This window comes from Alternaria alternata, assembly GCF_001642055.1.
Source record: "Alternaria alternata strain SRC1lrK2f unplaced genomic scaffold CC77scaffold_12, whole genome shotgun sequence".
Classification (NCBI taxonomy): Eukaryota; Fungi; Ascomycota; class Dothideomycetes; order Pleosporales; family Pleosporaceae; genus Alternaria; species Alternaria alternata.
This window is the reverse complement of record NW_017306201.1, coordinates 828,788-840,960: the sequence shown is the minus strand read 5'-3', so window position 1 is coordinate 840,960 and position 12,173 is coordinate 828,788. Positions and strand designations below refer to the sequence as shown.

The following is a 12,173-nucleotide window of genomic DNA, read 5'->3' as shown; positions in this document are numbered from 1 at the left end:
AGGCTTTGTCTTCTATCCTTCAGCAAGATATACGGCGCGGATTCGGCCTCTCCGTATTCTGAGGTTTCATATAGGGAGGTGTAGGTCTCGGTATTGTCTTTGCGATGGGTTTAGGTACGATCGCATTCGCATTCGGACACTGTATTCGCCAAGGGTAATAAAATAGTACATCGACAGGGAATAAAGAGAATCAAGGTGACCAAGGGTTTCTAACAGGGGAAGTAAGCTTGGATAATGGTTTATGAAGGCTCTTGTCGACAGACCTTGCAGTGGAGACGAGCCCAAAAGCTCGAGTATCGATAACCATCATTTTCAGCAGCAGAGTATGAGATAAGAATTGCGAACAATGTATTGCAATAGCTAGCGAAGAAGAAAGATATCTACAAGAATTTGTAAGGTGCCAACTGGCTGACTACTCAAAGCGGAGCGTGCACATGGCGTCTGCTTAGTTCTTGCCAGTCTTGGCCTTGAGCCAAGCGACGAACTGGCTGATGGTGAACTCCTCAGGGAGCTTGGCGTCAGAGCCGGCTCCAGCAGTAGGAGTAGCGACGGGAGCGGCAGCAGAGGTCGAAGAAGCGGCGGGAGTCTCAACGGGAGCGGCGCTAGAGATAGCGGCGGCGGAAGAGGAAGCAGCCGGAGTCTCGACGGGAGCAGCAACGGAAGAAGCGGCAGCAGTGGAAGAAGCAACGGGAGTCTCGACAGCGGCAGCGCTGGAAGAGGCAGCAGGGGTCTCGACAGCGGCGGCGCTAGAAGAGACCGGAGCAACAGCAGCCTTGGAAGAAGTAGCAGCAGGGGCAGCAGAGGAAGCGACCTTGGAAGGTGCGGCGGCACTGGCAGCAGGCTTCTCCGGGGCCGCGCCGGCAGCTCCACTGCCAACCTTGGTAGTGAGCTCACCATCCTCGATGTATACACCGCTGAAGAACCAATCCTCAGCGCCGTCCTTGTCGGCGTTACCTGGAAGCCTTAGGACACCAAGATGCCAGTCAGCACCGTTGGATTGGGTGCTCGCGTCGAATGGACCAGCGGTCTGCTTCAACTCATCAGCACCGGTGGAGTGCCAGAACGAGACGGAACCAGCATCGAAGTCAATCTCGTAAGCAACGTTGTGCCACTCGTCGGCGACGAGCTCAACGTCCCACTTGGAGACGCCACCAACGTGCCATTGCAAGTTGGTGTTGGAAGATCCAGACGCACCGTACTTCAGCTCAGTGAAGTGGCTCTCAAAGAAAGCAACCTGATGCTCGTTGGTGGCAGTAGGGGCGTTCTCAGCCGTGGTCTTGACGGAGAAGTGGTAGTAGACCTTGCCCTTGTTGATGGCAGCCTTGGTCTGGGGGATGAGTTCGGTGCGCAGCATGGTCTGGCCGTTCCACTTCGCGGTCTCGTCGATGGTGATCTTTACACCTTGCTTCGACGCTGTGTCGGCGGGGTTCTTGTAGGTGGCATCGAGGTTTACGTAGTCGGTGACGGGACCGGAGCCGTGGATGTAGTATTGGTAGCTGCCGACGGGGTTGGAGAAGGACCAGTCGGAGAGCTCGGAAGAGGAGGTCATGTCGTTGAAGCGGCCATCCCAGATGATTTCTGGAGTAATGATCAGTAGCTGCTCTCGTAGGGAAGATAGAAAAAAGCTTACCAGCAGATGCAGCGCTGAGCAGCGCGCTCATGAGAGTAGTTTTGGCGAACATCTTGAAGTATGTGTTTGGAAGGTAAGGAACAGAGACCAGCTGTAAGTTGATGAAAATGAAGGAAGATACTACGAACACGAAGAATGAATGACAGTAGTGAGCGATGGAACAACACGAACTGAAAAGCACGACGAGGCCCAGCAGATAATATAAGAATTCCACTTGACTCGGCGCATGCTCCTCCAAAGCCTAGTTTGGCTTCTAGACAGCGCGAACGCATCGCATGGCTAATATCCAGGAAACGTGCGCAACTACATTGAGTATCGCGCAAGCGGCATCTGCAGGCATGAACGGTTTTGACAGGACGCCAGATGGCATGACAGCCGTTTGGTGATGGAAAGTCCGGTGTGAAACGTTCGCGACGGAGACGCTAAGCCACACCGAGCCTTAGTTAGACCCGCTTTCTGCTTGTTCAAGGCTAGTGCGGGCGGCTTGAAGATGAAGGATTTATGAAACGCTCCCTGCTCATAGAAGCTTGTTTCACCGTGATTCGCGAGACCGAAACGGAGATTAGGTGAACCAAGGCGGATATTAGTGCATTCTCTTCCTCACAGACTGAACATTGCTATTGGAATTCCATTAAGCCATCAAGGAGACCAAAAGGCTGCTGTGGCAGTAGTCGCGATATCGCGTCCAAAGCATATGAGAGACCATACCGGTCGGCTGAGGACGTAAGAGAAAGGCTCAACTGCGCTTGTGCAGTAATGACTGCGCAGCATTATCGAGCCAAAAGAAAAGAACTCATCATGTAATCTTTGTTGCCGTGTTCCGGTTTCCTGGAAGTGGATAAAGCCAAAAAGATCTGCTCCAGGTCTGCTTCTGTCGCGTATTGTATACAGTTATACCCTGCCGTCATCGTTTCCTGCAATCTTGGCACCTTCAACCGCAGGCTCGTGTGCTTCCAGTTCAGCCGGTGGTCCAGGGACAACATGCACCGCCTTCGAGTCAAGTTCGTTCTGAGTCGCTTGAGTATCAATCTCACTCCTCCATCGCCCGCCAAAGTACCACTTGCGCTCGGTATGGGTGTGGTCTTGATCTTCCATCTCTGGTATCACGACATCCGGCTCCTCGGTCGTACTAGCTTTTCGACGACGTCTCAGACACCAGAAGATCAACAGGCCTCCAGCAAGAGCAGCAGCAAGTGCTACCCCTACCCCAATCCCTACTTGTGTGCCAGTGCTAAGACCATCGGATGCGGGTGCGGCCGTTGGCTCTAGAGCGTTGTTTGTTGGTGTAGACGTACTGGCTGGAGCAGGTATGCTATACCTCGCAACTAACGACTTGACGTATTCACTCGGGAAGGTTTCGATGTCGTCAATCTGCCAGGCGACTACGACAGGATCAGCAACCGCTAGGCCTGTTGCAATCGTTGTGATACTGGAGATCACAGTTGTCCCGTCAGAACCGTAGTTAGATGTATATTCCCAGACCGGAGTGATATCCTGGCCTTCAAAGGCGGGTTCCGTTATGATCGCAGCGTAAGCACTGACGGGGGTCGAAAAGCGGCTTAGGCAAAGATCTGGGTACTCCGGGCCAAAGGTCATATCGCTATTCGTCCCATGTCAGCTAAACAGATATTGACAGACAGAGAGCAATAGTGTCAAACCTTTTGCAACAGCTCGCTTGCCAGAATAGTTTGGTTCCATTCAATGCACTACTTGCGTACGCGGTTACTTCTGCAATTGTTTGGCCGCTAGGACATATCCCAGGACTATAAGTAGCCGTTCCGTAGAGCTGGCAGTTGCTGTACTCGACATCGGAGACGATCGATCGCGTAGGATTCACGGACCAGACGGTATCAAGGCCAATGGCCGTGTGATCTATACCGCAAGACGGCGTGGGCGCTAACAACCATCTGTCAACACATGATGGGCTTGGGGTAAATACAGATGTAAGGTCTGCTACCCTCCCTGATCCTATAGCAAGTGAAGTCCCGTAGGGTGTGACAAAGACCTCGCTGTGAGACCATTGTAAGGCGCGTTTGACGGGCGTCCCGTTCGCTGTAGGATGTTGTACAGTTACAGTCGCCGATGCCGCACATGTCGGCAAGTAGGTCGACGTACCGATGGCGGTTACGTTTGTAGGGCCTATTATAGGCATCTCGTGTTCTGACTATCGCCACGAGAGGCTATGATCCGTGGAGTATAGAAGCACGCAAGGCTGGGGTATTCGAGTAGGGACGCTCCGTCTCTTAAGGAAACAGCCAGTCCACAAGGCTGAGTTGCGGTAGAAACGCAACGGCAGAACCGATAAGCGTCCTGTCCGATTTGATTTACCGACAGACATCACATGGCACGTAGTGGGTGCGCCTCCTAAATCATGGTTGGTTGCGGCATCAATGCAAAGCCTTATGCAGGATTGACCATCGGTGAGAGGCCTGGTGTATCAATTTGAATGCGCGATCTTCAGAAATGGAGATGCATGAAGTCTGTTAAAGGTGCGATTGTTACAGAGAAGCTCATAGCCCACATTGAAAATAAGTCCGTCATGGTGATATTGCGATATAAAAAGCGCTCATGTCAGATCTTAAAATTCACCTCGAGGTGATCTGCAATCTGCGAAGGCGTGGCATGGTGCTGGAGCGGGGCTGTCTGGCGGAGGAAGGGCGTCATTGGATGATATTTTACGCGAGCGGTGAACTGTCATCCATGGCCTACTGGCTTATTCGCATTTTGCCTGTGGGAGAAGTCGCGAGTGGTAAGAAATGATTTGGCAGTTGTAAGTGATGGAGATGTATCATTGTTTCAAAAGATGGACGCGTCCTCAAGCTATCACGAGGGATCGGCGCTAAATCCGGCTAGCGGCATGCGGCTGATCCACGTAGCCGGCCTAGGCTTCTAGATCCATTCCACTTTTCCAAGCCCACCTAGAATACATGACAGCGCTTCCACATGGCTGCGACGAGAGCAACATTTAGCACAGCATCATCATCTATAGTGACTGCGCAAGAGGAGGGCAGACGGCCATATGCAGCGCTAGGATCAGCGCAATCATGACAGCATTGCCTTCACTCGACAAGCGACCCCTCGAACCATCGTCTCAGAATGGCACGTCACCCCTGCATCGTGTCGGCATGCTGGACTTGCTGCATCGAGACCCACGACCAACCTTCATTATCGACACTTCACCAGATAGCTTAGCCACGGAGAATGGATGTCTTCTGGAATACTGGAATTCGGCCATGGCTGCAATCGACCCTGGAGGCCTGTTGCAACAATTAACCCGCGATGGCGGCGCGTCTGGTGCTAGCCAAAAGGGCTATGCTCCTTTCATCGCGTTTCGAAGCTGGTCTCTGGAACAGGACACGACGAGTAAACCTTTTCTCTACCACGGATTCAATTGGACGAGGGTTCACGTGGCTGACCGGTGGAACGTCATTAGCGGTATCTCCGCTGCTACATGCGCAGAAGGGGAAGGCTCCGAAATGATGCCTTTGAGTCGGAAGACGTCCAAACCAAAAGCACCAAACTTCGATTGGACGGATGAGCTTCCTCCTCTGCGGTTGACACCACATGCGGCGTGGGCTCGCAGCATCGATTGGGCTTCTACGCCTCTTGGGCCGATGTCGTCCTGGTCATCTCAACTACGGAGCATTGCCAACCTTGTTATGCAGGATCCAAGGCCAGCGGTAGTCTTTTACGGACCGGATCTGATTATGATCTATAACGAAGCAGAGATAGAGCTCTTGGGTGGCTTTCATCCTTGCATGGGAATGAGTGCTCGTGTCGCTCTTGCCTCCGTCTGGGCCGAATATTTTGAGCCCATCATAGACGCGAATCTGGCGGGGGAGACGGTGGAGAAGACTAACACGGTCATACATATGGTGCGCAACGGCTTCATGGAAGAAACATACTTTTCGCTAAAGTTCATACCTATATTCGATTCCGAGGGTGTCACAGTTGGACATTATGAGCCTTTGGTAGAGACGGTAAGTGTTGCTCTTCGTATCCTCAATCTTTTCCTTTGCTGCCTCGTCTTCTCCAGTCAGATTTGGTCCTACTCGGCAACGAAAAGCTCACGAGACTTGAGAGACTACGGAAACGCAGGCTTTTGACTTTTGGAAATAATTTGCCCATACTGTAGAGCTGCCGTGAAAGCTACTGACAAGCGCATAGACCAAACAAGTCATCACGCAAAGACGTTCACGCACACTATTGGAGCTAAGCGAGGAGATACCAAGAGCACGCAACACAGACACTTACTGGGTCCTTGCGACCGAAGTCCTATCTCGCAACGACAAAGACGTTCCTTTTGCTTTGCTATACTCAGCCGAAGCCGACGGGCACGGGTCAGAATCAAGCAGGACGCGGTTTTCTGATACCAACCAGCAACACTGCAAGCTGCGCGGCTCTTTCGGTCTGCCGAAAGGTTCACCAGCGGGTCCCGATAACCTCGACTTTCAACAAGACCATGGCTTTACGCCGTACTTTCGCCAGGCACTCACAGCCCGAAAGCCGATCATAATTCGGTTCGATCAGGATCCCGTGGCTGCAGATTTGGTGAAGGATGTCGACTGGCAGGGTTTCGGTGATCCCTGTCGAGCGGCGGCCATCTGCCCCTTGAATCCGACCTCTTCCAAAGACAACATCCTTGGCTTTATGGTCATTGGGATCAACCCTCGTCGTCCGTTTGACGAAGACTATCTTCAGTTCATTCTAGTCGCAAGTCGACTTTTATCTACATGTTTAACGTCCATTCTACTTCATGAAGAGGACATTGGGCGCCGAGAGCGGACTATTGCTAATGCTGAAGCGATGAAGTTCCAACTCAAACACCAACTGACGCTGTCTCAGCAAGAGTCTGAGCGAAATTTGTCCAAGTTCAGACGCTTTGCGGAACGCGCCGACATTGGTATCTTCTTAATAGGCATGGATGGTGTTTACTCGTACAGGAACGAAGCTTGGTTCGAGATGCTGGGCCCGGTAGACCCCTCGATTGATCTTGCCGATGCATGGGGAAAGATCATTGATGACGAATTCATTGAAATGGGTAAATCGAAGTTTGAGGAATTGATAAAGACCAAGCAGCATCAGTCAGTCATATCCATCTCGCTGTATATAATTAAACTTACATCCAATAGGTCATTTGAGTTGCGTCTCAAGAAGAGATGGAACGCACCTAATCAGAATTTCGATGACACGTACCCCGAGAAAGAGCCAATGTGGGTCATCACATCGATATTTCCCGAGCTCAACGACGAAGGAGAAGTGATTGAGATTATCGGCTGCTGTACCGACATCAGTCAGCAAAAATGGGGCGAGAAGCTGCAAGCTACGCAGGCAACAAGAGCTCGAGAGTCCAAGCGCAGCCTGGAGAACTTCATCGATACAACGTCCCACGAGATGCGGAACCCGCTTTCTGCAATCGTTCAATGCGCGGATAGCATCATCGCAGCGCACAAGAGCTTCGGCAAGTCGACAGATTACCAGAAGGTGTACCAAAGCATACTGGAGACTACCGTCGACGCTGCCGAGACTATTGTTCAATGCTCGAAGCACATGAAGACCATTGTGGACGATGTGCTTACGATGTCTAAACTAGACTCTGGATTATTCGTCATGACCCCCGTCGACGTCAAGTTCGATTCCATCGCAAGAGATGCAGTCAAGATGTTTGAAGGCGAGGCCAAGTCCGCAGGCGTAGACCTGCGATTCCAGCTTGAAGAATCGTGCAAGAAGATCCAGATCGACCATGTATCGCTTGACCCAACGAGGGTATTGCAAATACTCATTGTAAGTGGGGCGCGAGATCTAAGAAAGTTGCAATGGGCTAACAGCAAAACAGAACCTCATCACGAATGCTATCAAGTTCACGCGGCTGGAGGAAATACGTGAAATCTCCGTGAGCCTGGGCATCTCTCTTGAGCAGCCCACTCACAGCTTCAGTGTGCCATTCTCGCGCACCTCGGACGCTTCCGAGGCAGCGACATTACAGGCGGATTGGGAAAAGGGCGAAATCGTGAGTCATTCATTGAGCAAACATGTTGCTAGGGCTAACTGCTAACATGAAAAAAGGTCTATGTCATCTTCTCCGTGCAGGACACGGGTCGTGGCTTGAGCGACGAAGAACACGAGCTTCTCTTCGCTCGCTTTTCCCAAACCTCTCCACGAACACACATCGACTATGGTAACCTCTAACCGTGAGATGAGAAACTGTTGATTTTCGCTAACAAAGCACACCAGGTGGTTCCGGCCTCGGCCTCTTCATCTCACGACGCCTCACCGAGATGCACGGCGGCGCCATCGGCTTCGCATCCAAAGCGGGCGTCGGCAGCACCTTTTCCTTTTACGTCAAGAGCCGCAGGAGTGCCTTGCGTCCCGACTTCAACCGCACGCAGAGCGATGCCGCCGTCAGCTTGAGCATACGCGCCCAAGAAACGCTGCTTTCAAGTCGAGCTCGCAACGAGACGGACGAACCGCTTGAACCGGCCACTCTTGCAAACGACATACCGCACAAGGACCTCTACGTCCTCATCGTCGAAGACAACCTCGTGAACCAGCGCGTCCTCGCCAAGCAGCTGCGAAACACGGGAATGCAAGTCGCCGTGGCAAACCACGGAGGCGAAGCGCTGGACTATTTGCGTACGACAAAGTACTGTATATCGGATGGCTCTGGGAAGGCTCTCGCGCTCATTCTAATGGACTGGGAGATGCCTGTCATGGATGGTTTGACGTGTGTTAGGAATATCAGGGAGTTGCAGAAGGAAGGGGTCGTAAGAGCACACGTACCCGTCATAGCAGTGACGGCTAATGTGCGGAGTGAGCAGGTGGAGGTGGCACTCAAAGCAGGAATGGACGATGTGATTAGTAAGCCATTCAGGATACCAGAACTCTGTGCTTGCATACAGAAGACGTTGAGGAACACGGCTAGGGCGTAGTGGTTTGGAATGCATTTTATCAGGTTAGGTAGTGCCTTCACTCAGTAGACTTATTAGATCGAAGTAGCAGCGTCTAGACTCGAAGAATTGTAGTGGATTCACTCGTCGGATTGAATCAAGAGCGCGTGGGAAGTGTCGCTCTTAATTCTGAAAAAGACTGGGCGAGGGGACAGCTGAGGCAATACCCATGTACTTAATACATCAGATTGGCGCTCCGACGGCAACATCAGATATCACGCTTCGGTACCGCATCAGCCGTCTATTACTGGGCCCAAATTAAACAGTAGTCTGATGCGCGGACTGTGCCTAGTAATGTCGCGAATGCTCTCTATCGCTCGTGCGTGCTAGCGTATTACCCACACGGCGACTCCAGGTCTCGGTGCTTTTCTTCGCTATACGTAGCTTGCACCTGTATGTACTCTCGGAGAGTTAGTAGTCTGTACAGGTCTTGTAGTCCATTGTGTAAGAAGTCGCCAGCATATTGCGAGCCATCCCCGAACCTATCGGAATGAGCTAGCTGCAGGATGGAGAAGCTAGACGGTCGACATGCCCATGCACTCGTTACCTCCAGAAGTATCTCGTAGGTTTTACGGAGATTGTTCTGCTGTAGAGGGGTATCTTGGGTCTAGATTCGCTGGAATCTCGGGTTAGGATTGGGTATTGGTAGATTAGGAAAGGCCTATGGAGGTGGAATACTGGTTGCTCCTTCTTGTCGACGGGGATGCGCGTCTCATTGATGGGGTTCCGCGTGTGGGTGGTGAGGTTCCGCATCATGTCGTAGATGGTGTTCCGCGTGTGGTTCCGTGTCTTTCTCGTGGGTTCGTGAGGGTCCGCATCTCGTTGTTGAGGATCCGCGTGTCCAACATGTGCTCGCGAAACGTGAGTATAGTCACTGTCAGGTCATGTGCTGTGGGCTAGAGACAACTAGAGACTGCTGTGGTTGCAGTGGTGTTGCACGGCGGATGCACGAGATAGGGAAGCCAGGCAGCGAACCAACTGCCGATGGCCCGGACTCGCGACTACCGGGCGCGGACAAGGGCAATTTATCAAGGCGCCGAGATGCGATGACAGCTGTCAAGTGTCACAGAGGGCCAGCAGACGTCGTGTTCATGGGCGGATGGCGAAGAGTGCGGTGCAGGGCGGAGTAATCTGGGTGCAGAAGCATCATTGGTTACCGAGACGAAGAATGCATGCGCCGACCCGTGCCGTAGAGTTTTGTTTCTGCCGGTTCAAGGTTTGTGTTGTCGTGGTTCGCGGGCGTGCGGTGCAGCCGATTGCGGCGGGAACATCAACTTTCTGACTCAGGCCCCACTAAAAGACATTGAGAATTCCCTCACTTGCTCTCCACTACTCCATACTTTGCTCTACACACGTCATTGCATATAGATACCACGTCTTGCACCCCTTCCCACCCTACACCAACCAGCAGAAAACCACACATTTCCAATTGCATCGCCACAAGCACAAGCACCCTCGCCCAACATGTCTGCATACACAAACGGAACCACACACGAGTCGGAGCGGATAGCGCACACGGAAGAGAAGCACCTGCCGGGCGGCTGGGTGGTGCTCAAGTTCGGGGGTACGAGTGTGGGCAAGTTCGCGGAGAACATAGCGGGCATCGTCGAGTATGTCTTCCTATTTACCTGGAGAAATATCTCCTACTCGACAGACACTGACAGGACAACAGAGCTGGCCTTGAGACGAATCGCGCGGCTATAGTCTGCTCCGCACGCAGCTCCAACACGAAGCTCGAAGGAACCACCAACCGCCTCCTCCGCGCCGCTCGCGCTGCCGAACAACCCAACCACCGCGGTTACGACGACATTGTCGAGGCCATCCGCACCGACCACATCCAGGCCGGCAGGGACATTCTGAAGAACCCCGAGATCCTGGCTGCTTACATCGACGACGTGAATGCCGAGTGCGAGAGTCTGGTCAAGATCCTCGAGTCGGCCCAGCACCTGGAGGAGGTGACGAACCGCGCCGAGGACAAGATCATCAGCAAAGGCGAGAAGCTGAGCTGTCGGTACATGACTGCTATCCTGAACGATCGCGGCACGCCGGCGCAGTTCGTCGACCTGAGCGATGTGGTCAAGTTCAATGCGCCTGTCAAGGGCGGTCTGTACGACATGTTCTACAAGGACCTGGCCGAGGATCTGGGCAAGGAAGTAGCAGCATGCGGCGACAAAGTCCCCGTCATCACCGGCTACTTTGGCAACGTGCCCGGCGGACTGCTCAACTCCATTGGCCGTGGTTACACCGATCTCTGTGCTGCTCTGGTCGCTGTTGGTACCCGGGCCAAGGAGCTCCAGGTCTGGAAGGAGGTCGATGGCATCTTTACTGCGGACCCACGCAAGGTCCCTACTGCCGCTCTGCTTCCCACCGTCACGCCCTCCGAGGCTGCTGAGCTGACCTTCTACGGCTCCGAGGTTATCCATCCCTTCACCATGGAGCAGGTAATCCGCGCCCGCATCCCCATCCGCATCAAAAATGTTATGAACCCTCGCAATGCCGGCACTGTCATCTTCCCCGACAACCCCGGTTCCATTGACGACCGCGCGCCTCTCCGCGACGGAAAGCTCTTCCGTACAAGGTCTGCCAGCCTGCTTACGCAGCTCGAGGGCCCAAAGAGGCCTACGGCTGTTACTATCAAGCATAATATCGTCGTCTTGAACGTCCACAGTAACAAGCGTACGCGCGCTCATGGATTCCTGATGAACATCTTCAGTATTCTTGACCGCTGGCATTTGTCAGTCGACCTCATCTCTTCCTCTGAGGTTCATGTATCCATGGCGCTGCACTCTGAATCTGCGCTGTTGAGTGGTGGCGGTGAGGACGAGTACAAGATCCAGAGCAAGGATCTTCAGGGCGCTGTCAACGACCTTGGACAGCTCGGTACGATTGACATCGTGCCTGATATGGTAAGTTGTGGTTGCATGAAATGCTTGTGAAATGTATACTGACTATATGTCTTCAGGCTATCGTGAGCTTGGTGGGTAAACAGCTCAAGAACATGATTGGTATCTCTGGCAGATTCTTCAGCGTGTTGGGCCAAAACAATATCAACATCGAGATGATTTCGCAGGGTATGTCGCGCTATCAACAACTATACTTGTGCGACTGCTAACTTTGCCCAGGTGCTAGCGAGATCAACATCTCCTGTGTCATTGAAGAGCGCGAAGCCGACCGTGCTCTCAATGTTGTACATACAAATCTTTTTACCTTCTTAGACTAGATGTCGCATCCGCATGAGCGGAGTTTAAAAGGTTGATACCACCTAGATAACCTTTCTGGGTCAATTATATATTTTCATGTCCGTCTTGCTTTCAATGCTGTACTCGTGTGGACGTTTGAACCAAGGAGCTGGAGACTTGAATTCTGTGGCATGATATGCGGGCTGTTGCGATGTCACAGTGACAATCTGTTCACGACTTCATCTAGTCTAGGGGACCTGGACGGAACGATGCTTTCAACCGAGTGAAATCACCAGTATCTCACATTATGTCTCACTTTCACATCGTCATACTCGAAGTACGTTTCTCTTATCGCGGGTGCTCTCTGCGTCATGTCCACGATTGTTTCTCTTCACCGAGTATGTTTTACCTCGAGTC

At 52.5% G+C, this 12,173-nt stretch overlaps 4 protein-coding genes across 4 annotated transcripts; 2 read left to right on the top strand and 2 right to left on the bottom strand.

Annotated features, from left to right (window-relative positions):
• Positions 1 to 445: 445 nt before the first annotated feature.
• On the bottom strand, positions 446 to 1,682 carry CC77DRAFT_1031899 (hypothetical protein; the record flags this gene model as incomplete). Its single annotated transcript, XM_018526699.1, has 2 exons — positions 446 to 1,578; positions 1,631 to 1,682. The coding sequence occupies 2 exons, from the start codon at positions 1,680 to 1,682 to the stop codon at positions 446 to 448; spliced, it is 1,185 nt and encodes a 394-aa protein (XP_018385328.1).
• A 419-nt stretch (positions 1,683 to 2,101) lies between these two features.
• CC77DRAFT_144934 (hypothetical protein) lies at positions 2,102 to 3,990 on the bottom strand. The gene is made up of 2 exons (XM_018530271.1): positions 3,289 to 3,990; positions 2,102 to 3,230 (listed from the first exon to the last, which is right to left on the bottom strand). Exons 1-2 carry the CDS (start codon positions 3,780 to 3,782, stop codon positions 2,522 to 2,524), a joined length of 1,203 nt encoding a protein of 400 aa, XP_018385327.1. The 5' UTR covers positions 3,783 to 3,990; the 3' UTR covers positions 2,102 to 2,521.
• Positions 3,991 to 4,549: 559 nt separating this feature from the next.
• Positions 4,550 to 8,786, top strand: CC77DRAFT_964840 (hypothetical protein). The gene is made up of 6 exons (XM_018535700.1): positions 4,550 to 5,610; positions 5,798 to 6,714; positions 6,763 to 7,414; positions 7,467 to 7,640; positions 7,697 to 7,808; positions 7,865 to 8,786. Exons 1-6 carry the CDS (start codon positions 4,675 to 4,677, stop codon positions 8,557 to 8,559), a joined length of 3,486 nt encoding a protein of 1,161 aa, XP_018385326.1. The 5' UTR covers positions 4,550 to 4,674; the 3' UTR covers positions 8,560 to 8,786.
• A 1,153-nt stretch (positions 8,787 to 9,939) lies between these two features.
• CC77DRAFT_964837 (bifunctional aspartokinase/homoserine dehydrogenase) lies at positions 9,940 to 11,880 on the top strand. The gene is made up of 4 exons (XM_018535699.1): positions 9,940 to 10,187; positions 10,250 to 11,483; positions 11,540 to 11,648; positions 11,700 to 11,880. The coding sequence occupies exons 1-4, from the start codon at positions 10,042 to 10,044 to the stop codon at positions 11,795 to 11,797; spliced, it is 1,587 nt and encodes a 528-aa protein (XP_018385325.1). The 5' UTR covers positions 9,940 to 10,041; the 3' UTR covers positions 11,798 to 11,880.
• Positions 11,881 to 12,173: the final 293 nt, after the last annotated feature.

Excerpts from the sequence above, each read along its gene's own strand:
- CC77DRAFT_964840 (XM_018535700.1), top strand. The coding sequence starts at position 4,675 with ATGACAGCATTGCCTTCACTCGACAAGCGACCCCTCGAACCATCGTCT. Across the intron at positions 6,715-6,762 it reads ATAAAGACCAAGCAGCATCA|GTCATTTGAGTTGCGTCTCA; the intron begins GTCAGTCATATC and ends TACATCCAATAG. Across the intron at positions 7,641-7,696 it reads ATTGGGAAAAGGGCGAAATC|GTCTATGTCATCTTCTCCGT; the intron begins GTGAGTCATTCA and ends ACATGAAAAAAG.
- CC77DRAFT_144934 (XM_018530271.1), bottom strand. The coding sequence starts at position 3,782 with ATGCCTATAATAGGCCCTACAAACGTAACCGCCATCGGTACGTCGACC. Across the intron at positions 3,231-3,288 it reads CAAGCGAGCTGTTGCAAAAG|CGATATGACCTTTGGCCCGG; the intron begins GTTTGACACTAT and ends TGGGACGAATAG.
- CC77DRAFT_964837 (XM_018535699.1), top strand. The coding sequence starts at position 10,042 with ATGTCTGCATACACAAACGGAACCACACACGAGTCGGAGCGGATAGCG. Across the intron at positions 11,484-11,539 it reads TTGACATCGTGCCTGATATG|GCTATCGTGAGCTTGGTGGG; the intron begins GTAAGTTGTGGT and ends ATATGTCTTCAG. Across the intron at positions 11,649-11,699 it reads CATCGAGATGATTTCGCAGG|GTGCTAGCGAGATCAACATC; the intron begins GTATGTCGCGCT and ends AACTTTGCCCAG.